We start from the raw sequence: 27,132 nt of genomic DNA, 5'->3' as shown, positions 1-27,132 counted from the left end.
GAGTGGAAGAGGGGACTTTTTTAAGCAACTGAAATTAAGAGAATTGAGGCTGACTTATTTTTGTGAGAATATACATAATCTGGATTAGTAAAGCAAAAACATCTGATACTCAAGGCTTCAAAGTTTTGGCTATGTCAGGAAGGCAGGTTTTGTTTACTTGTAAACTATATCACTAGATTGCTTATACTGCAGTGGACATTTTGGAAGTAAATTAAGGGACAATGCAGTGTTTATATTGTAACCTCAGTTCTTTTGTTTTTTAACTCCAAAGAGGCTTTGGATACAGTCACACACACACACCAGCCAAATCTCCATTTGTGTCAACAGGCACAAGGTTCTGACCCTTACAGGAACTGAGTTCAGCTACCAGGTCTAGCAGCACCTTTGCTGAGGCCTCGACACCACCCAGTGGCCCCTCAAGATAATTTGCCACCATCGGCACATCTTCAGTGCCTTCCCCTTCCTATAACAGAGCAAAGGTGCTCATCCAGAGGGTGCACTCCCCGAGGGGGACTTTCTGGGAAGGCGTGGTGAGCTTTCTGATGGTTTGGTGGTCATGATAGAAGGGGGTGGGGGAGCGCAAGTGCCAGGTCACTCACTCAGGTTTAGCCCAGCCATACCTCTGTCATGATGAGGGGTCACTAAGCCAAATTTGAGTGAATGGCATTGCAACCCGACCCAGTGGGGTCTCAGCACCACTCAGGTTTGGCCCTGTCGCCTTAGGCAGATGCCTAGTTTGCCTATAATTAGAACAGTCCCTGGCACCACTATTTTCTAGTCTCCAACACTACAACACACAAAACTTCAGGCATATCTACACTACACTCTCCTCGTACCACAACTATGTCAGTCAGGGATGTGATAAGGTGTGATTCTTGACTAACAAACCAGTACTGGCAAAAGCCCCTGGTGTAGACACAGTTATACTGGCAAAACTGCATTTTTGCTGGTGTCGCTTATTTTACTCAGGGCGGAGCAAGGATGGAATAAATGATGTCAGCAAAAAATGTAGTTTTTCCAGTATAAGCTACATCCACACTAGAAGTGCTTTGCCAGTAGAGTATACAGATATTCCTGTACCGGCAGAACACTCCTAGTGTAGACACAGCCTAATTCTCAGACCATTCTTAGAAAGGCCCAGAGTGAGGCAAGTTTGATATCAACCACCCCCAGAGCCTAGCAGCAGTGCTAGGAAATCTGTTGAAATAATGACAAATTCCTTATTTGCTGAGGAAAGGCAGAAGGAGTGGTGGGAAAAGGAAGAGTTGTAAATAGTGAGTGGCTTGCCATATAGGCCATAGGGATGAATGTAGCCTCAAAATGTAGAGAGCTCTTGAATGCTAATTCAAAACTAAGCCTCCCTGAACCTCTGATATTTGTCTGTCGTCACGACTTCTAACCAAAAGCAGACCTGAAATTCTTTTCAGTGGTAATCTAGTTTTTTCTAGCCTACAAAACAAGAGATTGTTCATTATTCATTTAAACAAATGCTGTTAGACAATTAGAAAGAATAATGAATTCACTCAGACAAGATAATAAAAAAGTAAACAGACTGGTGAAGTAACTCAACAACTTCTGAAATGCACCAAACTAAAACAAGTCCACCACATTTGTTTCTTATATCCATTTCCTTGTTCCCTTTGCCAACACAGGGGTTGTGCTGAGCACATATGTGGGACAGCATGTGCCTTTTGCCACTCTAATAACCTAAAAATAGCACTGATAGGTTTCAAAGGGAGTCCATATCCAGCAGAAAGGAAGATTGCTCCACATCATCGCTATGAGAAGCTGTAAACTGCAGAAGAACAAAGGACGAAGCATGGCAAAGTGCATTATTGTTTGCTGTATGTATAACATAGTCAGTGTACACCTTAGTGTTTAACAAATCAATACATACCTTCACAAAATATTTCAGTCAAATTCATGCAAGTTACCTTCTACCTTGCATACAGGATCTTTAGAAACAGGTGCAGACATTAGGCTCCAAAGGCCATATTTAGGCACCTAAATAAGGGCTCTGATTTTCAATAATGCTGAAAATAACACACAACAGCTCTCTCTGAAATCAATGGGAAGTGTTGGATCCTGTTTGTGTCTCCAAGCCATCCATACCTGCTTCCATATGTTTGAGTTTTTGCTCCTCGTCGGGAGGCTTGGGTGGTGGCCACACGGATGGAATTCTCCTTGGAAGCCTCCCTTCGATGTAATCCAATGAATGTGTGGGTTGGCTAACTGCAGCCCAAGTATAAAGCTGGTCTTGCTGTGGTTATTCAAAAGAAAGTTGAGAAGTTCATTGTATGAAAAAGACAGTTGAAACAAGTTCAGAAACATCAAAGCTTTCATTTCCAACATAAATAGTTCATTATCCAGTCCTACATCAATATAGGCAACTTGTTTTTTTACACTCTTCACCTCGTGATGAAGTCTTGGCCTCCATTTTTTTTAAAAGGTGAATTTAGTAGCTGTGCAAGGAGCTGTACTGACAGCCATGGAAAATGTCATCTTCTGTTTATCCACAGAAGTAGTAACATCACGGGCAGCAGCAGCCAGAGCTGGGGTTAGCATTTTTCAGTGCACATAAGAAAAAAAAATTTGCTGCTACCCATTCCCAGGGACATAATCAACTCATGATCACCCCTCTATAGGCAGGGTCAGCCTTGGGATTTTGGAGAGGAAGAAGAATCTTTGCCATACGACCTATATTTAAATTAATCATTTTGCAGAAGAGCACCCCAAGGATAGTAAGGGGTGTATTTGTTGGCAAAAGGACAGGACGAGCAGTTTCCCACAAGATTTCTAGTCCCCACAGGACTTCTTGGTAGGCTTGAGGTCTCATGAGATTTGACCCATGATTTGAAGCCATAATACCTCATGGGATTTGGCCCAAGATTTGGAACCATGATAAGAGCCATGTGCTCAGAGCCACTTCTTGTTTTCTGGTTTCCAGAAGTCAACTCACCCTCATCTCAGTCACTGTCAGCTGGGCTAGTTGCCGTTTTGGGGCTGGGAAGGCATTTTTCCCCATGCCACAAGCTTGCTCAAACCTGGGTGTGTTTTTCTGCATTCCCTCACAGCACAACCTAGAGGTTGGAGATTGGGCAACTGGAGGGCTAGAATTCTCCCCCTCCCAGAGGTCACAATTTAGATCTACATAAGAGTCCTTTAGTTGTCACAACTTTTGGCAAGTGCCCGCTGCAGAAACTCACTGATTTACGCTCCAGATCCAAAAAGATAACATAATGGGTATCCCAAGGGCATCCTCTTATGAGACTGGGGCATAGTGGCTAAACCCCTGGAAAGAAGCGTGAACTGGGGGCCGGGGCACTTCATGGCAGTGCTGGCTGGGGGCTGAGGTCCCCTCTCACCTCACCTCCTGAAATGGGGATGGATGCTACCAGGCAAGTGGAGGCACCCAGAGAACCTCCCAGCCCAGTGTGATGATTTGCTCCCCCAGAAGTAGTATAAGAATTGGCAAAGGATCAATTTGGTGTGCACGACTGCGCTTGGCTGTCCTCCGACAGGAACCCGACATATAATTTGACTAAGAAAGTTGCAGCCTGGTTAAAATCCATACCACATGTCCTAGCCTTCTTCCATGCACGAGCATGCCAAAACACGTTTTTGTTGAGGGGAGGAGAATGGGAGAAACTGTAATTCTCCCTGGCTTACTTCAGCAAAAATGGAGACCCTGCTATGTGTCCCTTTCAACCCCAGTGACCTGTTTCCCCATTGACATTTCCAAGGCTGTCTTTACAGGAAAAGGGATTAAAAAATTACTTTTGTTTTTAGAATGAAAACAGATATTCTCCTTTCTAGGGAGACTCATAGGTAGCACATACCTATCTCTCAGAGAGGATAAACTCATGAGTGGCTATCAACTGCTCAGACTGTGCAGTGAGGCAGGGGAGGAAGTCAGTATCTAAATGGATCATCACTGAATATTAATGGTATATCTGACAATGTCACTGTTCTGGTCAAGGAACTGATCTGGTAAAGTCCAATATACTGAAGCATAAAACTGAAAACCCTCACCTTAATCTACGGGATAAAGACCTCTAGTCATCAGTGTTTACCAGCGGTTCTCAATCAGGGGTATGCATACCCCTGGGGGTAGTCAGAGGTCTTCCAGGGGGTACATCAACTCATTTAGATATTTACCTAGTTTTACAACTGGTTACAGAAAAAGCACTAGCTAAGTCAGTACAAACTAAAATTTCAGAGAGAATGACTTGTTTATACAGCCCTATATACTGTACACTGAAATGTAAGCACAATATTGATATTCCATTTTTTTATTTTATAATTATATGTTAAAATTAGAAAGTAAGCAATTTTTCAGTAATAGTGTGCTGTGACAATTCTGTATTTTTATGTCTGTTTTTGTAAGCAAGTAATTTTTAAGTGAGGTGAAACTTGGGAGTATCCAAGACAAATCAGATTCCAGAAAGAGGTACAGTAGTCTGGAAAGGTTGAGAGCCACTGCTGTACACCATTTGTGAATGTTTTCTTACCAGTCTTCACTTATTACACTAAGTAATAAGGTTACAACTCATGTTTTTGTTGTGTGCTGCACTACTAAATTTTTAATGGTTTGTTCTACCAAGTTGCTCTGATAAATCTAGCTATATGTCCAGGGTGATAAACACGCAGCATAACATTTAGGGATTTCTCTACAGTTCATCACGACCACCAATTAAAAAAAAATGAATGCAGAAAAAATGATCAAACTCCTACATATTGTTTACGGGATCATTCGGTATGCATGTGCCTAAAAAAACCCCAACAAGCGGACAAAAGCACAATGATGGGATCTTATTACACTGTGACAGCATCAGAAAACAAGTGGATCAGCATAAAGAGTAAGGGTGCTCCAGACTAGTCAGGGTGAAGTAAAGAAAGATAAATGTATTAGTCCTCCCCCAAAAGGGAAAGAAAACAAACACACACATCAAACCTCTAAATAAATGTATAAGCATCTTAGCCCAAAGTCATAACAGACACACAAGCCATCTGTGAGCTCTAGGCTTCCTCTATTTCCTGATCCTGTTTCCTGTGTCTCAGGGTCTCTATTGCTAACTTATTGCACCTGTGGATCCAGCAGGGCTTGGCTAATCTGGCTCTTTCAATCATTAGTACCCCAGCAACCACCAATATTATGTTTTGCACAGGAGTGTACATTTGTTTTTTTTTGTTTGTTTGTTTGTTTATTGTCCTTCTCCTAGTTTTCTAGGTGGGAATAAATGCTGCAGTGACCAACAAGAAAAAGAAAAAGAAAAAAGAAAAAGAAGAATTTACCACCGTACACCTTTCATTCATAAGGCATTCTCTCTCACCACACAAAACAAGGAAACCCAGAAGGGAAACAGAACCAAATCCCAAAGGACGGGTGGGGGGAATAATCCACCAAAGAAACAAGCCATCCTGTTACAGAGAAGAACTAAACAACTGGCTCAGTTAGCCAGGCCAAACACTGCTACTCTAGGTAGCATAAGAATTATAGTTTAAGCAAAGTTAAGGCAGAGACTTTGTCCTTCTGAAAAGTTTTTCCCAGCTGTACAAACCAACAGTAGGCTTGCATTGGCTCTGACTGGGGAAGTTAGGTGGACAAAGCTTAAGATTGCAGCCCAGGAGTATAGTAGAGGGTGGGCAAATAGACTGCACTTAATAGGGTAAATTTCATACTACAAAAGTAATAATGGAAACAAAAAAGTACTTCTTATGATTACCATTATTACAAATAGCATCCTTGCAAGGATACACTAACCTGTGAACTTTGATAGAGTTTCTTCTCTCTCTCTGGATACTTACATTCAAAGATAATTCCTGCTCTACCTTGTCTAGTCTGCACTAGATGTCTTTTAAAAGTACAACGGATAAGCGCTCTTACCATGACAAAACTTTGAATTTACGCAGACTCTCCACTTCTTGCTGCTCAAAAGCAGCCACATGCACAGACCTTCCATGGGGGAAAAGGGGAACGACCATAACCCACTTTTTAAAGCATGTTAGCCTTCCTTTACTCACCAACCTCATTTCTGTGGGACACATTGTAAGGTAACCACTGTCACAGCCTGGTTTGCTCCATTTAAGGGCAAGAATAGGATCCCTGCTCCGACATATCCTTCCACATCACTTTTGACTGCTTCTTTAGAACTGCAGAACGCTCATACAGGGGTGAGGCAAACTCTCTCTGCAGAATCTGAAGCTATCTTTTCAGCGTCCAATCAATAGACTTTTGAGTGTCTATTACTATTTATAGATGCTGTTGTTCAGAATTTATCCAAGTACTTTCAGATTTGTAAATCTCTCTCCAGTCATACAACGCTGTTATTTCTGCCTTTTTTTCAGCAGTCCTTCACCTCCATTTGAACTGATTATGTTACAACTGTAAAATCTTCATGTTTTCCCTCAACTGCCTGAACACAAATATGACCTCCAAGCAGACCACTGAATATACTGGTGACTTTTGTACGTTTCTTTTTCTGACGCAGATAGGGATTCATCTTACGAATTAATAAGTAGCTATTGAAGGTATTATATCAGGGAAACACATTAATCTGCACAGCAACCAGGCACTTATTGCCGTAGATTGCATTTTCTGTAGACGATCAAATACACGGATACACAAAGGATCCAGGACTGGGATCCACTGTCTGAATGGTTAAAAGACATACATGCTGTGGATGTGTAACTGAAATCAATTTACACAGGTCTGTATGAACTGGTCACAAAAAGCCTAAGTCAGCAATAGGAGCCTACCAAAACAAAAACCAAAAAAAACAAAAAAAGACAAATCTGAACAGATATGACAACTGGCTGCATTTGGATATCACTGAGGAAAAATAAAACATTAAGGGCTGCATTTTGTGTGATGAGATGAGAAGGGAGGGAGGGAGTTGCCACTGTTCATCAAACCCCACCACAACCTCCAAGAGGGAGGCACAATGACAGTAATTCTGACCACATCTACACCACTGTGAATCAGGACGAACTCCACTGAAGGCAAGGGACTTCTGTCAGTTTTCAGACTGGAAGCAGGCCCAATTCCTCCAGAGATTCCAAGGCCAGAAGGGACCACTGTGATCATCTAGTCTGACTTCCTGTTTAACCTGTTTAGCCATAGGTATGATCAATCATGGCTAGGGCATAGAACTTTCCCAAAATCCACATAGGGAGCCCAGGGCTACCTCTGAATCCCCAAGGATCATTGCACAACAACTAAGATTGTGTGCAAAGTTCCCGGAACAGAGAAGGAGCAAAGGGGCTGAACATGGGTGCAAATGCTCTTTGTGAAATGAATCTTAGGGACTCCTTGCACGTAGACTGTTACGGGGCAGGTAAGGTTTTAGTTCCAGAAATAAGAGCCAGAGTACATTAGAATGCTCTAATCAGCTGAAGAGAGCCATCTTTATTTTAACAGGTGCTTAACATGAAGAAATCAATATCGCCAAGTAAATCGGAAAACATACCTCTCCTTAAAAATAAGTTACCAACAAAACTATGAATTCCTTTTATCCCCATGCTAAAACTAGAGCAGCAATTAAACATGGCTATCTGATCTGTGCCAAGCTTCAGACCTAGTAGTGAACACAGATATTTTAGGAACAGCATATCAGTAATGATACTATACTTATGGCTGAGATGGCATTTCAGTTTTCCAGGTTGGACTCAGGAAGAGAAGGGATTCCCTTTTCTTTAGAAAGTTGAAAAAAGTTAGTCAGCTTTTGGAAAGCCTGAGCATGGGGAGAAAAAAAAATCACGAAGAAAACTGTACAGATGTTTTTGCACTGTGGTAACTCAGAAATGTCTTCACCCTGTGCCACAAATCTGGTCAGGCTCCCCTGCTGGCCAACCACCAGATTGCTGTAAAGGGAATCCCAGCCTCTGAGTTCCAGGATATTTTAAAAAGAAAAGGAGTACTTGTGGCACCTTAGAGACTAACACGGCTGCTACTCTGAAACCAGGATATTTTAAGCTTCCTTGGGTCTCAGCAAGCATTAGCACTGTTTCCTCCCTTGCTCGCTCTGGCACATTTTCTGGACACCAACTCTCAGTCTTCTATCCCTTCACAGAAATGGAGTCCCTCAGCGCACCTGGCCCAGGCCAGCAGCAGTGATTCCCAAGATACTCCAGTAGCTTCAACAGACCTTCTCCCAAAACTCCACCCAAAGGTGTGAGCCTTCTGGTTTCCCTCTAACATAGTAGGCATTGCATACAACACTAACGTATTAATGTCCTCTACATGAATCACACAAGAATTACAGAGATACATACAAAAATAATAAACCCTACATACATTCCCCCCTCACTTTAGCTCACACTTCTCTTGGGGGACCATCTGTGTTCAAGAAGCCACCACCCACCCCTCATTCATATGGATCATGCAGCAGTGTCTCTCATCTTCAGCTGGTGAAAAATAGTGAAAAAGAGAACAAATAGAACAGCTCCTGTCTTTTTTAACCTTCCAGTGTGCTCTGTCACGTGACTCTCTGATCCTCCTCAACAGATGACTACAGAGTCCTACCAGGAAACTTCATTGCCGGCAACCGCTCCCCTAACAAACCATTTAATGCAACAACCCCCTGTTCTTATCTCTTTGCCACTCACCTTTGAAATTCCACAAGGAGGAAAACAGACACTAGAGGAGGCAAAGTGCTGCACAGTCCAAATGGAGTTTGCAGTTTGGTGAAGACAGAAAGCTCATAATCTCACTCACAGTTCATGAACTGCACAGACAGATTCCCCAAATCATCACACCCACCCAGGGGATTAGGTGACCTGCCTTAAAACCATTGCTTTCGAAAACCTTAAGGAAGGCCCTACATCCAACTCCAGCCACCAGCTGGATAGAAGATATTGCACCACACTATGAGTATCACCAATCTATGCTGGGCTCCTGGGAAAGTGCTCGACTGAGAGGCACTGCACTGAATGCCAGCCATAGGTATGATCAATCACTGTAAAGGGGTGGAGAAGAGGACTGGCCTGCACCCCAACCACCGCCTTGGAAATTCTGCCTGTCTAGCACTTGCAAACTAAGATATCTTCAGAAAAGCAAAGTTATAGGAAACCATTTTCTTTTCTTGTACTGTAGCCCTTTTGCCAATAATGGAGCTTTCAAACAAAAAACAAACAAACAAACAGCCTAGTCCTTTCCTATATGATAAATAGAAAAGGAGTACTTGTGGCACCTTGGAGACTAACCAATTTATCTGAGCATAAGCTTTCGTGAGCTACAGCTCACTTCATCGGATGCATTCCGATGATATGATAAATGTGACCACATACAGTACCTCAGTAACTGATTAAAATCTTGCTGATCTTTTCAATTACTCCTTTTACAGAAATTGCTGCTGTTCCAATTATCAAGGTTATAAGGATAAACAAAACAAAACAAAAAATTAAAATTGGGCTGCAAGGCCAGTGGAGGTAGGTCAGGTTTGTGAATACAAAAAAAGGGGTGGAGCACAGTGGGAATACTGCCGCCTTTTGATCAGCTAGCTAGTCCCAATTTACGACTATTAGGGTTAAGGTATAGTGCTGCTTTTCACAGGAAAGACTTAGGAGATCAATAACCAGGCAGCTGAGAAGGAAGAGGAGCTACTAAAACTTTAATTGATCTCAACTGAAGTTCTGTGGTTAAAATATTGTAAACACTGATTGAGGACAAACTGGTTTTGTATGTTACAGGGCAAAATCCTAGCCCAAACCTTTAAGGTTCAGATATTGTTTTAAAAATATCTTTATTATTCACTAGTGACAATATTATTATAGCAGGAGTCACCAGATGGCGATGTTACACATTCTTACATTTTCTATGTCTTAGCAGGTGAGCAGTATACAGTCCTTGAAGAAATGTTGTTAGCTGTGTTATACAGTTACTTTTGGGAGAGCTGTTGCAAGCTCTATACAAAAGAAAGGCAGTTCTTGGGGCATAGTTGCTTCCTGAGAACTGAGCATTGGTGTTTTGGCTAAGACTCTTCAGAAAATGACTGGTATATACAGCATAAATAAAACAAGTTACATGGAGAAAACACCCAGAGACTCTGTCAGTGATTTCTTCTCCAACAGGAGTGTCATATAAAGCGAAGGGTAATCACCTTTAAAATCCTTCCTGGCCAGAGGAAAAATCCTTTCACCTGTAAAGGGTTAAGAAGCTAAAGGGAACCTCGCTGGCACCTGACCAAAATGACCAATGAGGAGACAAGATAATTTCAAAAGCTGGGAGGAGGGAGAAAAACAAAGGGTCTGTGTCTGTCTGTCTGATGCTTTTGCCGGGGATAGAACAGGAATGGAGTCTTAGAACTTAGTAGGTAATCTAGCTAGATGTGTGTTAGATTATGATTTCTTTAAATGGCTGAGAAAATAGCTGTGCTGAATAGAATGAATATTCCTGTCTGTGTGTCCTTTTTGTAACTTAAGGTTTTGCCTAGAGGGATTCTCTGTGTTTTGAATCTAATTACTCTGTAAGGTATTTTCCATCCTGATTTTACAGAGGTGATTCTTTTTTTACTTCTATTCAAAGTCTTCTTGTAAGAAAACTGAATGCTTTTTTATTGTTCTAAGATCCAAGGGTTTGGGTCTGTGGTCACCTATGCAAATTGGTGAGGATTTTTACCAAACCTTCCCCAGGAAGTGGGGTGCAAAGGATTTTGGGGGGAAAGACGTTTCCAAACAAAGTTTTCTCAGGAACCCAGATAAAGTTCGATGGTGGCAGTGGAAGTCTAAGGGCAATGGGTAAAATAGTTTGTACCTTGGGGAAGTTTTAACCTAAGCTGGTAAAAGTAAGCTTAGGAGGTTTTCATGCTAGTCCCCACATCTGTACCCTAGAGTTCAGAGTGGGGAAGGAACCTTGACAGGAGGCTGACCTGTAAATCCCCAACATCTGCTACCTCTCAGCAGACAAACAGATTTTTTTTAAAATAAAACTCCAGTCCATCTGTGGCTACACAGATAACAGAAGAAATGTTATTCTTATGCAGTTTTCTATTATTGTGGTTAACCAAATATACTGCTCTGTGAGCCTGGATGCCTATGTTTTCAGGAAGCTCTCTCTCAAGTCAGCCTTCTATGGTGTCAAGACATCAAACACAGAAAAGGGGCATTTCCTGTCCCAACATCTCAAACACATCTGTCTACATATAGAGACTCAGTGTAGAAAGTTAGCAGTCTACCACCTGGGGTAGGAAAAGTGAATCCTAGAAAAAGTAACTGTACTTCTTCCCATTTTAAAATATGCTGAAGTCCTACCAAGGAAGCCATAGTTAGAAAACAGTCTCAGCAGAACTTGAAGAAAGCACTGACAGATGTGAACCAAGCTAATACTTCAAAAATGCCAGAGAATTAAAACAGAGCTGACAGCTCACCATGCAGAGGCAACAAGATCTTGAAATAAGATCACAGCTTATCACCAAGAAGATTTTAAATGATGTTATTGCAAACCAAAATAGTTGCAGAGCCATAAACTACCTAAAACGAAAAAAGTTTGTTTAATCATTTGCAGTTACCCTGCAGAGACCCTCCAGCCTCAGTCTCAGTCTAAAAACACGTATACAAAGAGTGTTAAAAAGCAAAAATTAAACAATGGCCTGAGCAATTAGAAAGTAGAAAGAATTCAAATCTTTCCATGTCCAAAGAAACAGATGACTGCTTGGAGTGGCTTCCAAAAAAGGAGAAAAACAACTCTTGGGGGGATGGAAGGGGAGGAAGGGGGACAAGGGGAAGAGTCCCTAACTCAATACCATATTGTATGAATTAGCCAAGCAAGCATCATTAAGGACTGGATATTTACGACTTACAATAGTTAAATTCACCACATTGCGTTTACACTATTTCCCATTCTAAATACAGGGAATACTTCAAATAGCATGATAAAGTTAAATACAGTGGTCTGGTGTGGATAGCAAATTGGCAGATCTTTTTATAAGCATCTGAAACACCTTAGTTTTAAAGTACAACAAATTTAGTAAATACACTGTTGGAACCTGCTGATGGCCCCACAGAGACTGCTATTTTTATGGCTCTCAAAACAAGTAGCTGATACACTCTAACTAATATAGAGGAACTCACCGGAGTTGAGATTTTACTAACCATTAGGACATGCGGCCATAGCTAACTGGTTACTGCTAAACAGGTTTCAACAGGTATCAACCTGCCAAAGATGAACTGCTTAGCCAGCTGAACCTTACTACTATAATAGGATAATGTAAAGGGGTAATGTGCTAAAAAGCTTAGAAACACTTCTGAATAATCTTATTACTATAGTACAAGAAAATATACCTTAGTAATTAAGGGCTGGCATATAGATCTCTTTCAAGTGTTCAATATACTTATCCTAAATGCCAATAAAAAAGAACATAAAAGTATCAGCATATCTAAATAATTAGAACACTTTGGACCAAAGAGTTCTTTTAAATGTTTCCTTTTTAAAGTTTCACAATAATTGGTTACTGAGTGAATATTGTTTGTATGGATTTCTCCAACCAGTCTTTGCTATACATTGTATGTTAATTTGTATATTGTTGTACTGCTTTCAAATATAATTTTTAAGAAGATATAAAACCAGGCTGAGAACTAAAGACAACAAAATTATGTCATGGCCAACAAGAATGTATGGCCTCTAAGAGCCAATTAACTTCATCTCTAAGAGAGAACCAGTAGTTTTGGAAATTTCAACTTATTGCATCATTTTGCAGCTTCTGTTTTAATACATTAACTTACCTTTTTATTATTTTTGGCAGATCTGGTAGCGAGACCCGTAGTTAAAGTTATCTGATGCCATCTGTTTTCAGTTGCTCATAACTTTTTCCAACTTAAAACCTTTGGGCTTGCAATTTTCCATGCCAGATGTTTGCTTCAGTGTGCGGTGTTTGGGGAGAGGAAGTATCAACTAAAATAATCTGGCTTTTTCCAAGAACCAGATTAGGTAAAAATGTTGGTTTTCCCCATGTTACATTCTTACACCAATTTCACTGAGAAGCTCAAGACCCTCTATCCTTTGTAGCTGAAATTTGAAATTTGACAAGAGGGTCATCCCTGTGGCCACGGTATAAGCCTCTGAAAATTGCAGATCATATACCCAACAGAAGCTTGTTGAAGCTGGCAGCTAAATTCTCTGAACATTCTGTCTGCACTGAGCATGGTTCACCCCACACAACTGTGTGCAGACCCGAGTTAGTACGTACCATCCGCACGGATCAACTGAGCAGGCACCACGACAGGGCTAAAAGAGCAGAGCAGAACTTTTCCTGCCTGCCCTGATATCCAAGGGCCACTGTGACATCAGGCACAGAAATGATCAGAGACTCCTGTTCTCTCAATGGCACCTGAGGAGCATGGAGGAGAAGGACGAGGATAAAACAGCTTGCCTAATGCAGAGGGGGGAGGTTACAGATGTTAAGATGGGAAATGAGAACTGAATGAAAGTTTGGGGTGTTTGGACAGAAAGAAAATGATAGACCTTTGAAATGCTACTGAGGAAGCAGGGGAAAGATTTTGATACAAACTAGCAAAACACAGAGGAATTGAAGGTGACCAACTAGGTTAAAGGTATAAGTGAGACGAGAGATGACAGCGCTATCAGAAGTGATGGAAACTGTGGGGCCCGGAGGGAAGTAGCAGGAGTTCAGCTTTAGCTATGCTATGCTTCAATTGACTGGAAAACATAGAGGAAGGGATATCAGATGAAGAGGATGAGATTTATATCTTTCAGATTATACACATTTATGTTTAAAAAAAATGTTCATCCCATGTTCTGGGCATTACTGACAATCATTAGACAATAGTGTAAACAGACTCCTTCAATTGCTCTCATTATATACCACAAACTGGCAACTACAAACATATAAACAAAATTCAAAAAGAGAAGTGAACTGAGATCAAAGGGGAGAAAGGTCTGATTCAACTGTATAAAGATAGAACTGAAACCATGTGAATGCATGTGATCTCCCACAGAGAACAAAGAAGCCCTATAAGAGAGAGAACGATGATGACCCAGGAAAAGACATGCTGAAAGCACAGAGCGGCAGGAAAAAAAATGAGTATAGGAGAGTCACAAAAGACAACAATATCATAAAATGTATGTGATTGCCAGTGTCAAAAGTAACAGAGAGCTCAGGGAGGAGTACAGAACTGCTTTTTGAGCAGGAAAGAGTCACTTGATTTCAGTATAGTGGAAAGGCAGAAGCCAAACTAGACGAGATCCAGGATGGATTGTATGAGAGGAACTTGAGGCAACAGGTTTAAGTGGCACGTTTGATTAATTTAGAAGTGAACAGAAGGGAGTATATGGGGATTAGCTTGGTTTTCTAGTTTTGGAAGTAAAGGTAGAGCAGGTGCTACAGTTCTATAGTGTTTTACTCTTTTTTTAAGCAGTAAAGAAGAGATTCTCGAAAATGCTTAACATCAATCTAATTCTGTTCCCCTTGAAATCAATGGATTAGGCAATGATGAGGGCTTTTAAAAATCCACTCTAAGGAGGGAAGGAAGTTTGGGAGCCCTGTTTAAACCACATTGATCTTGAGCTGACAGCTAGACATCAACAAGGAGATGTCAGAGAGATAGTTTGGATAGAATGAGACAGGACTGGAGTAGAGGTAATCTGGGAATCATCCTAGAAGTGGTAGTTGAATTTGTGTTTGTGGATGAGATTTAGAGGAAGAGAAGAAGGACTAAGGACTTTCTGAGTTTGACTTGGTCTTGGTATTTTATGGAACGTATATATGAAACTAAAGCACCTGGAAATGTCTGGATTCTGAAGAACTCTTCCTTCCTGAGAGAAAACAACGTATACTACATCTTCTAGACAGTAACCTGTTTATTAGATTTTCCTGCATGACCAAATAGTAGTTAGCCTCTTCTTCCACAGAAGCTCTAACAAAAAAAGTGATCACTGAAGCTGCAACAGGAAAATATTTTGCCATTATCACACTACAGGAAGAATGATCTATTCTGCTCAGGTTCTTATACTGAGTCAGTCATATGGTATCTGACTCATGACTAGTTTCAAAATAATACTGTCAATCTTGGTAGGCCAATAAAATCTTAAATGGATGAGGCTGAAGCAAATGCTCATAAAACTCCATAGCTGGCCACAAATCCCACTTCTTCAGCTATTCTGTCTCTAACCAGCATGATTGGTGAAGGACTTCCAGAATAATCATCTTACTTACAATAAGCAATGGTGTTTTTCTTATTTCTTGGCCCAATTTGAACAAAATAAAACAAGCAATGATCAGTTATAATATTTTTACGTGGGGCACTTTGCTGCATTTTCCTTAAATGCACATAGAAAAGAACGTTATCAGGAAATCTGAGGAAGTTCACTACACAAATTTTAAAGTAAGAGGGCCTGAAGCGGTGAGCTGTCAAAAATGTATATGGTGCAATTTCTTGCTGCTCCTTGTCACTCAAGGTGAATTGCAGCAACCACCAGCGCACCAAAGCTATAAATCATGTGTCACGCAGAGTTAAAAGATACCAAAACATTTAAACAAAAAAAAAAATGTTAAAGGGACATAATCAACTCAACAATTAATCAAAGAAACAATCAATTAAAAGAAAAAATGAATTAGAAAAGTAGTTTCAGCTACAACATTTGTCCCTGGTGCTCCCTACCAGACCTTCTAGTTTTACAGTTCCATTTTTCTATTAAAAAAAAAAAAGTTTCTCTCTCACATATTGCTATATCCAAAACCCACAAACAAAAGGGGAAAACTGATTATCTGACTATATGGCAGAAATAATAAAACTGATCATAGATTCATAGATATTTAGGTCAGAAGGGACCATTATGATCATCTAGTCCGACTTCCTGCACAACGCAGGCCACAGAATTTCACCCACCACTCCTGCAAAAAACTCTCACCTATATATATAAACCTCATATATAAAATGCTGCCCAAATGCTGAAACTGAACCTGTGACAGATACTACAACCACATGCAATATCTTTGGGGAGCGGAGCACATCACTATGGGCCATGGATTGTTGCAACTCCAGGGGAGGGAATTACCACAGCTCCTCCAGGAACAAACACTGTTGGGGGTAACTAAGGCGAATCACTCAGGTTGTAAACACCTCCAGAGAGGTACCACCCCCCCCGGGAAGTCTACATATACTGGTTCAGACTCGGTTTTCCAGAAACCACCAGACAAAGAAAGGGCTTTTGCCATAAAAAGGCTGAGTTTAAACTGACACACAGTCTTCTTGTAAATGCAATAAACAGACAGGACCTTGGATTCTAGGGGGACTCCAAACCTTGTTGAAGGTTTGGAAAGACTAATACTGACTAGAGCCCTATGCTGAAGTTGAGGGTGACCTCTGAGAAGCATGTAGGAACTTTTATTTTTTTTTTAAATGTTCTCTCTTTTATGTTATGAATAAATGTATATTTTAGGGCTGTCGATTAATCACAGTTAACTCACGCAATTACCTCAAAAAAATTAATCGCAGTTTTAATCACACTGTCAAACAAGAGACTACCAATTGAAATTTATTAAATATGTTGGAGGTTTTTCTACATTTTCATACATCTTGTATTATGTGTTGTAACTGAAATCAAAGTGTATATTTTGATTACAAATATTTGCACTGTAAAAATGATAAACAGAAGAAATCGGTTTTTTCAATTCATTTAATGCAAGTACTGTAGTACAATCTCTTTGCATGAAAGTGCAACTTACAAATGTAGATTTTTTTTTGTTACATAACTGCACTCAAAAACAAAACAGTGTGAAACTTCAGAGCCTACAAGTCCAGTCAGTCCTAATTCTTGTTCTGCCAATCGCTAAGACAAACAAGTTTGTTTACATTTACAGGAGATAATGCTGCCCTCTTATTTATAATGTCACCAGAAAGTGAGAACAGGCATTTGCATGGCACTTTTGTAGCCAGCATTGCAAGGTATTTACATGCCAGATTTGCTAAACATTCGTATGCCCCTTCATGCTTAGGCCACCATTCCAAAGGACAAGCTTCCATGCTGATGACACTCATTAAAAGAGTAATGCATTAATTAAATTTGTGACTGAACTCCTTGGGGGAGAATTGTACATCCCCTGCTCTGTTTTACCCACATTCTGCCATATATTTCATGTTACGCCAGTCTCGGATGATGACCCAGCACATGTAGTTGTTCGTTTTAAGAACACTTTCACTGCAGAATTGACAAAACGTAAAGAAGGTACCAATGTGAGATTTCTAAAAATAGCTACAGCACTCGACTTAAGATTTAAGAATCTGAAGTGCCTTCCAAAATCTGAGAGGGATGAGGTGTGGAGCATGCTTTCAGAAGTCTTAAAAGAGCAACACTCCAATGCGGAAACTACAGAACCCAAACCACGAAAAAAGAAAATCAACCTTCTGCTGGTGGCATCTGACTCAGATAATGAAAATGAACATGCTTCAGTCCACAATGCTTTGGATGGTTTTCGAGCAGAACCCGTCATCAACATGGACGAATGTCCCCTGCAACGCATGCGCATCCGGTACATAAATACCTTGCGACATGCCATGAGAACACCTGTTCTCACTTTCAGGTGACATTGTAAACAAGAAGTGGGCAGCATTATCTCCTGCAAATGTAAACAAACTTGTTTGTCTGAGGGATTGACTGAACAAGAATAGGACTGAGTGGACTTGCAAGGTCTAAAATTTTACATTGTTTTATTTCTGAATGCAGTATTTTTGTACATAATTCTATATTTGTAAGTTCAACTTTCATGATAAAGAAATTGCATTACAGTACTTGTATTAGGTGAATTGAAAAATACTATTTTTTTTGTCTTTTTATATTGCAAACACTTTAATAAAAAATAAATATAAAGTGAGCACTGTACACTTTGTATTCCATGTTGTAATTGAAATCAATATATTTGAAAATGTAGAAAACATCCAAAAAATATTTAAATAAATAGTATTCTATTATTGTTGAACAGTGAGATTAATCGTGCGATTCCTTTTTTTTAAAATCACACAATCAATCATGATTAATGTTTTTAATCGCTTGACAGCCCTAGTTTTTTTTAAATGAAGACTGGTTGGTAACAGGTGTACACTGTTGTAGCCCCGGTGAATGATGTAACCTCAATTACTGGACCCTGGTCAGATCTGCTGGGGAAGTCACAGAGAGGTGCAGAGGAACTGTAAGCCTAAACCCCTGGTCCAGAGTGAAGTGAAACAGGTTTCTACCAGAGAAGTGATGGCCGGGAGCCTGAAACCTTAAATAGATGCCCTCAAGGAAGGCCACAGGGAGAGTCAAGGGCACAGTTAACCCTGAAACAGTGACACTAAAAAACAATGGGTCATTTTTCCCCTAAGCTCTTTAGTAACCTTAGGCAATAACCAGGCTTCCTGACTTTCAATTTTATAATCTCCACAGTGTTTTATAATTGCCTGAAATAGTTTTAAGTGCCAATTTAACAACATCTTTAATTCAGTCCCAAAATCAGGTCACAAAACTTCTTCATAGAGACTGTCAACTATTCTCAGATGAATCCAGGAGTTATGCTCCACACGAACTGAATTACCTGGGATAGATGACCAAGACGATAAACAAAAAAATGGTCTAGACAGACATATTCCAACTACGGTCATTTCAGTTTTGTATTTTACCAATGGTTAAATTACAATATTAGCTACTCTTTAGAAAAGCATTACACTCTGAAAATCAGGAAGCCTGGAGTTTCATCTCAGTTATGCCACTAACTCACTAGGTCTCCTTGGGTACGTCATATAGCTTCTCTATGCCTCAGTTTCCTCAAGTATAAAATGGAGATACTATCCCACACAGGTATTGTGAGGATTAGCTAATACGCATACAGCACTTTGAACATGTAAAGTGCAGAAAAATATATTAACTATCTTGATCAAAGTAAACATAAAAAGCCCATGTCACCAAGATCATATGAAGAAGAAGAGAGTGTTCCACAATAAAAAAAAAACCTAGGTAATAATTAAAATGACCTACTAGTGCCCGAGTTTTTTATTCTGAAGAAGGAAAGGGCAACTGCATCGCAGCCTACACTAGACTCCCCGACCCAACCTCAACATTTCACGCCATCGGTAATAATAGTGCAGCTCCACCAGTGACAGCACCAGAGCCAGCTAACTGCAGACAGAACATGGACATAAATGACACAGTAGTTAAAATGCCAGCAGCTGGCCTACATGCCAGTGCCAATGCTGCTCTCGTTTCCTCCACCTGCATCCAGACAAAGAACCTAACCATGGATGCCTCTACCCAGATCCTGGTGTGGATTTGCAGAGACTGTGGCCTGCATTTTCCACTCATAGAAAGCCAGGCTGCAAGGACCATCCAGTGTGAAAGGTGCCTGCTGGTGGAATCTCTTCGGAAGCAGATGAGAGAACCACAAGAGGAGGTGGCCTGGCTGCGGAGCATTCATACACGTGAGTAATTCATTGAGAGTATTCCTATGGAGATGTCCAAGGTTGAGGACGCTATCCAGGTAGAGAGGACTGCTGTCACGCCCGCGGGGGAGGATGGTATGGCTCTGTCACTGGGAGGACACTGACTGCTGGTTACTTCCGGCAGCAGGCACTGATCCACTCCTAAACCTAACTCACCCACCATTATGCATTGTTCAGATGCTTTATCTGAAACTCAAAAAAAAGAAACTACAAAAAATGGAAACTAGGTCAAATTATAAAGGATGAATATAAATAAATAACTCAAGTATATAGGGACAAAATTAGAAAGGCCAAGGCACAAAATGAGATTAAACTAGCTAGAGACAAAGGATAACAAGAAAAAATTCTACAAATATATTAGAAGCAAGAGGAAGACCAAGGATGGTGCAGGCCCATTACTCACTGAGGGGAAAAAACAAACAGAAAATGTGGAAATGGCAGTAGTGCTAAATGACTTTTTTGTTCCAGTTTCACCAAAAAAGTGTAATAGAAACTGGATATCTAACAATGAATACCAGTGGAAATGAGGTAGGATCAGAGGCTTAAATAGGGAAAAAAACAAGTTAAAATTACTTAGACAAGTAAGATGTTTTCAAGTCACCAGGGCCTGATGAAATATATCCTAGTATACTCAAGGAGCTGACTGAGGACATATCTGAGCCATTAGTGATTATCTTCAAAAAGTCATGGAAAACAGCGTGAAATTCCAGAGAACTGGAAAAGGGCAAATATAGTGCCAATCTATAAAAAGCGGAATAGTATCCAGAAAGATAATGGAGCAAATAATTAAGCAATCAATTTGCAGACACCTGGAAGATAATAAGTTGATAAGTAACAGTCAGCATGGATTTGTCAAGAAGAAATCACGTCAAACCAAACTAACAGCTTTCACTGAAATGGTAACAAGCCTGTGGATAAGGGGAAAAACAGTAGATGTAGTATATCTTGACTTTAGTAAGGCTTTTGATACTGTCTTACATGACCGTCTTATAAACAAATTAGGGAACTACTACCTAGATGGAACTCCTATAAGCAGTGGCGTAGCTAGGTGGAGCGAACAGGGGCAGCGGACATAAAAAAAAGATGCCACCCGCTTGTACACACCGGGTGGCCCTCGCCACCAAGGAGCCGGAGCGCGTGAAGGCACCCGCCGCTGAAGACCCGGAGCACCGCCGGGTGAGTAAAAATTGAAAAAAGGCACCACTTGTGCTCAGAGGGGGAGCGGCTGCTCCCCCCGCTACGCTACTGCCTATAAGGAGGGTGCAGAACTGGTTGGAAAACCATTCCCAGAGAATAGTTATCAGTGGTTCACTGTCAGACTGGAAGGGCATGTCAAGTGAGCTCCTGCAGGGATCAGTTCTGGATCCAGTTCTGTTCTGAATCTTCATCAGTACTTTAAATAATGACATAAAGGGTATACTTATAAATATGTAGATGATACCAAGCTGGGAGGGGTTGCAAGTGCTTTGGAGGATAGGATTAAAATTCAAAATGATCTGGATGAACTGGAGAAATGGTCTGACGTAAACAGAACGAAATGCAATAAGGACAAATGCAAAATACTCCACTTAGGAAGGAACAATCAGTTGCACATAGACAAAATGGGAAAGACGGCCAAGGAAAGAGGACTACAGAAAGGGATCTGGGGGTCATAGTGGATCAAAAGCTAAATATGAGTCAACACTGTAACACTGTTGGGGGTGGAGGAGAAACAAACATCATGCTGGGATGTATTAGCAGGAATGTCATAAGCAAGACACAAGAAGTAATTCTTCCGCTTTACTCCATGCTGATTAGGCCTCAACTGGACTATTGTATCCAGTTATGGGTGCCACATTTCAGGAAAGATGTGGACAAACTGGAGAAAGTCCAGAGAACAGAAATAAAAATGATTAAAGGTCTAGAAAACATGACCTATGAGGGAAGACTGAAAACAAATGGGCATGTTTAGTCTGAAGAAAAGAAGATGGATAGGGGACATGATAACAGTTTTCAAGTATATAAAAAGCTGTTACAAGGAGGAGGGGAAAATGGTTCTACTTAACCTACGAGGATAGGACAAGAAGCAATGAGCTTAAATTGCAGCAAGGGCAGTTTAGGTTCTGGGAATGGGCGACAGGGGATGGATCACTTGATTAGCTGTTCTGTTCATTCCCTCTGGGGCACTTGGCATTGGCCACTGTCGAAAGACAGGATACTGGGCTAGATGGACTTTTGGTCTGATCCAGTATGGCCATTCTTATCTTCTTAAGACATTAGGAAAAGCTTCCTAACAAGGTAGTTAAGCATGGAATAAACTGCCTGGGGAGATTGTGGAATCTCCCTCATTGGAGATTTTTAAGAGCAGGTTAGAAAAACACCTCTCAGAGATGGTCTAGATAATACTCAGTCCTGCCATGAGTGCAGATGACCTCTCGAGGTCAATTCTAGGACTCCCACTGTAAAACAAAAACAAAAACAAAAACCCTAGAGTAGACATTGCACCAGAGTTCTGTGGAGTTTCATAGTAACATGCAGGCCCAGATTATCAAACTATGCACTTAGTACACTTGCACAGGGCCCCCATCTTGGAGTGTTGGGGGAAGGGAGGCAAAAACATACAAAAGAATTTAGAGCCAGTGTCAGGGTTCCTTCCCCACTCTGAACTCTGGATTACAGATGTGGGGACCCGCATGAAAGACCCCCTAAGTTTATTTCTATCAGCTTAAGTTAAAACTTTCCTGGGACACAAAATTCCCATATCTGGGATTCAGTATGCTGCCACCACGAAGCGATTTAACAAAGAATCATGGAAGAGACCACTTGGAGACGTCTTTCCCCAAAATATCCCCCCAAGCCTTACACCCCCTTTCCTGGGGAGGCTTTAGAATAAACAAGATGAGCACAGACCAGCCTTGGGTTTTTAGGACACTAAAACCCCAATCAGAGTCTCAAAAAACAGAACTTCATTAGAAGAACAAAAAAAGATAAAAGAAACACTCCATAAGATTAGAATGGAAGATAATCTCACAGGCAGTCAGATTCAAAACATAGAGAAACCCTCTAGGCAAAACCTGAAGTTACAAAAGGACACAAAAACAGGGATGCACATTCCCTCCAGCACAGTAAATTTCACAAGCCAAAAACAAAAGAAAATCTAACGCACTTCCTAGCTAGAATACTTACTAACTCTATAGGTGTTGGATTGCTTGCTTTCTTGATCTGTCCCTGGCAGAGGCATCACACAGACAGAGAAAACCTTCCGCCCCGCCACTCCAGATTTGAAAGTATCTTGTCCCCTTATTGGCCATTTTGGTCAGGTGCCAGCCGGGTTACCTGAGCTTCTTAACCCTTTACAGGTAAAAGCATTTTGCCCCTGGCCAGGAGGGATTTTACAGTACTGTATACAGAAAGGTGGTTACCCTTCCCTTTATATTTATGACAGCCAGTAAGAGTCCTGTCTGCACACTGTGGCAACAGCAGAGCAAGGAGCTGGGCTAGCTCTGCGATACAGGTTCCTCTACAGGGTGAGGCCAGGGTGGGTTTGTTCTCCAACACACACAATCTAGGGCCTCTAAGTCTGAGGGTCGGACCCAATCCCTCTCCCCAGAAGCAGGGAAGATGTCCCCCCAATTGCCAGTGTACATCGGGCCCCAAAAATGACTTAATCTGGCACTGACAGAATGGTATACTGTTGGTTTTCCAGTGAAGCTACCACTGGACTTGTAGGAGGTATGATCTCATGGTTGAAATGCAGAAAGCTATGTATACCTTTCTACAAAAAAGAGAAGATGGTTGGTGTAAATTAGTGAAAATAACAGCTACAGTACAGCAACATGGCAAACACTACCATTATGCTCTCAAATCTTGAAGGAGAACATGTTATGGGAAAGGAAAATAATTGTTTCCAGTATATTTTGTATATCCAGTCTTGAACATGTATGAACCCAAACACTAAATTTAGTTGCCCACATTTAATAGGACAATTTTAGTCACTTGATCACGGGTGGGGGGGGGGGGGGAAGAGTTCTCTGAGAGGAGAATTTTCCTAGATTGATAGGTATCATAAACCACTGATAATTAAAATTGTTCATAAGAAGTATCTACAATATAAATTCTGCAACTTACATCAAATGTGGGTGTGCTCTGATGTGCACTCTGATTACATGGTTCTCTGAAACAATCGCTGAAAGGAAGTAGGAGCCCCATCGCAATGATCCTAGAACACAGCTTTTCTGCTTCTTCCTGTGGGGCATTCTCCTGCTGGCTGAACAGTTTTTCCAGGAGAGTTCGTCCTGCAAAGATTATATAATAGACCAATGATAATTTGTAATAATCTTTGTAGAATAAAAAAAAGTAAGATATTTTACCTCACTCCTGAAATAAAGAGCTTGACAAGTATAGACACCAAAAACATCAAGTTTGTCAGGATACCCTACAAGTCAGCAGATCAGCCTTCAAGTAAAAATAAATCTCTATGCACTAGTTTAAGAATTATGCAAATTAAAGTTTCAATACTACTTATTGTTCATAGGGCTTGAAAGAGAAAATATACATCAAGTTGGCTCAAGTGGCCTAGCAGTTGTACTATACAAACAAGAGTCTTGAATTCCCATTCTAGAATCAGTCTCCTGCTATGAGAAACATAATTAAATTATACTTTACACTTATATAGTTATTTGTTATCACAGGCCCTCAAAAGTCAAGTATACATTACACCATTTTCCATATGGAGAACATGAGGTACAACAGGGTTAAGTAACTTGCTCAAGGTCACATAGCAAGCTGCTACAAAGTCAAGAATAGAACCAAAGTCTCCCAACTCCTAGCTCTTGCTCTTGAACTACACAGAAGAGAATACTAGTATTCTAGAGTCGGTGTTGTACTTCTCAGGAGAGAGTGTCCAATGTCATTTGAAGAAATCATAATTGCTGGCCATTTAAAAGTGACATTTACGGTGCTCCAAAGGTTGCAGAGTGCTCCAGGCCAGAAGAGAATCATTTTAACACAGACCTCTGTACACAGAGGCACAGGTTCAACGGAAGTTGCCTCCTATAGGACTAATCCCTGGATTTTGTGCCCCAAATATTCTTTTCACCAATAAAATATGAAAGGCCCTGAACTTGAGCAGGTTGTTCTTGCAAAGTGCTTAACAGATGACAATACTGTCAGGTCCCAAGAACCTAGTACTGTACAAGTCTAGCCAAATGGAGAATAAAAAAAAAAAATACAACAAAACCAACAGATTAGTTATACAGTCACATGTAATGCAGAAATATATACTAAAAAGACTATTAAAAGTTGCCTGGTTAAGCATTTAAAAACAGATAAATCAGGAAAGGCCAAAGTTAAGGTTGTTCCTGTTTACAAGATATAATAAATGGATGGAACAAGTGCAGGAGAAGAGGAAACACAGGAGCAATAAAATTAGTAGAATGTTTTAGCACGGACTAGCTGCATATACAATTTGTGGCCAAAACGGTAACAATCATCACAGTCCAACACCTGCCAAAGCCATCAAAGCATTTTCCAGAGTTTTACTAAAATAAATAATTGGAATTACAGGGCATTTTGCTTTTCATGAAATGTGGTTTTCTCATTAGAATGCAAGAAATTTCAAACATTTCTATGTGAAGAATGATTTTAAACTAAATGAAATTTTCACAGGCTGTTTCGCAAAAGGTATCCAGTTTCCATGAAAGAAAAAAAGAAAAATCTAAGATTTCATGTTCACTTTTCAAATCTAAAAGATTTGATAGTTTTGAAGGCCATTTCTTTTCATTGTGTCAATTAATATTCTCTTTGAGTCCCTATCTTTCACTACAATACTATATGGTCTAATGGATCCAGGTACTTGGCTGGCAAGAAACTTCAGTTCTATTATGTGCTATACAACTGACTTGCTTTCTGACCTCAAACAAGTTGTCCAACTTCTCTGTCCACTCTTTTCACCATCTGTATAATGGTGATAATGTGTCTTGCTTAGCACCCCTTTAACACCCTCCATTTTAGTGTTTATGTAAAAACGTAGCTTGTACTGACAACACCTCTGTTTATATTTAATAAATATAGGAAACTGGCCTTCTAAATAGGCAATATATTCTTTGGGTTTAGTACACCTAGAATATTGGTTTGAAATTAATCTTTCCCTTTTGTACAGTGTGATTGGTATACAACAGAAACTGCCTTAAAACAAAGCAAATCCATGGGCCCACAACAAAGGAGTTATGACAGCCAAGTTTTTGATAGGGCTTTGCCTCTCTCTTCAGAGCAGCAACCACTGCTTCCAATTACGCTGTAACAAAAAAAAAAAAAATAGTGTTCCTTTAAAGCAGATCAACATTCTTATTAGAAGAAAAGTCAGCCACCACCAAATCCTGTTATTTTCTGGATACTTGTAAAACGAAAGAAAGATCACACAGTACAATTAAATGGCACGATAAGTAGCAAATGATCAGTTTTCACATTAATGCACAGTAAGTCTGAGAAAAGAGATTTCTAAGATGATTTTAATTGGGCTTGTGAAAGAATAAGCAACAGCAATGCATGCTTCCCCATAGTGGGCCAAATTGCTAAAAGCGACCTGTGATTTTTGAGGGGCCCGATTCTGAAAGTCAGGCCTCTTTAAAGTGGCAACTTGGAAACCCAAAAATCACTAGTTGTTTTGGAAGATTTGGGCAACTATGCCTTAAACCAGACAGAGGTACTCCTTCTAGTGATAAGAAAGTAAGTGTGACACCCCTGCCTGATGATTCTCTGGTCTTTGAAACAGCACCCTTGTTGGCAGTCTTAGCAAAGGACTTTAACCTTAAATATTTGTTCAATGAAACAGCATACTTAGCCAAAGATTTCATTCCCATTTACTCAATTTAAACAAATACAGTATTCATTGGTAAATTACTTACTACTTTAAAAAAAAATCTCATTTAAACATTAAACCATATTATAGGCTTCAGACAATATACATATTTTTAAACAGTTTGATTAATTAAATGGGTTTCTGGATTCAAAAATAACATTGTACATTTCTCATCATGCTCTCTATCTGTATTGGATGTTTCCTCTCCAATTTATGATGATTATTTGTACACATTAGGTAACAAAGACATGTTTTTCAATACCAGTTATCAAAAGAGCAGAATATTTTTAGATTAACATCTGTCATCTAAACAAAAATGCTATTAGGAGGAAAAAAACCCTTCAACTCAGCTCTTCAGAAAACTTAAGTAGCACTAAACCATCCCCCCCTTAAACATTGCATCTATTGTTGTCTTGACTCAAGATGCTAATAAGGATTACCACCGGGAAGAAGGTATTATGTTTAAACAAATCTGTGTTCTAATACCGCATGTCCCTTGAAATTACTGTACAAACACACGCATGAAAATTTGAAGTAAAAGTACGTTCCGTCAGTTTAGATTATACATGTTTTACTGAATGCAAGTTTAAATGAGCTCAATTTTCTATGAATATGGAAACAGATTCATGCTGAACTGCTGTGAACAATTCTATTAACACTAAATGGGTTAAACATTTTAACACACTTACTGGGTCATATTTAAAATGAAGTGTTAAGCTGTTTAAATTTTCTGTATATGAAATAGCTAGTTCAGAAGGAACAATCTGAGCGGCTAAGATTATTACCCACTTGAATGGTCAGAAAAGGTTAGCCACACTGATTCCCCTCAAAGCGAGACCCAAAAAAGGCAACATAACAGTCTGTGG

The 27,132-nt window shown here is 40.2% G+C and overlaps 1 protein-coding gene across 1 annotated transcript in view; it reads right to left on the bottom strand.

The window, feature by feature from the left end:
- FMN2 (formin 2) overlaps nucleotides 1–27,132 on the bottom strand; it is a 239,287-nt gene that overhangs the window by 182,877 nt on the left and 29,278 nt on the right. The window contains exons 2-3 of the mRNA XM_077812174.1: nucleotides 23,536–23,702; nucleotides 2,113–2,260 (exon numbers count right to left, since the gene is read on the bottom strand). Coding sequence (XP_077668300.1) covers nucleotides 2,113–2,260; nucleotides 23,536–23,702 — 315 coding nt within the window. The remainder of the gene's footprint in view (nucleotides 1–2,112; nucleotides 2,261–23,535; nucleotides 23,703–27,132) is intronic.

Source organism: Eretmochelys imbricata, chromosome 3, assembly GCF_965152235.1.
Source record: "Eretmochelys imbricata isolate rEreImb1 chromosome 3, rEreImb1.hap1, whole genome shotgun sequence".
Lineage (NCBI taxonomy): Eukaryota > Metazoa > Chordata > Testudines > Cheloniidae > Eretmochelys > Eretmochelys imbricata.
Note: the sequence above shows the minus strand (reverse complement) of the source record. Positions and strands in the feature narration are given on the sequence as shown.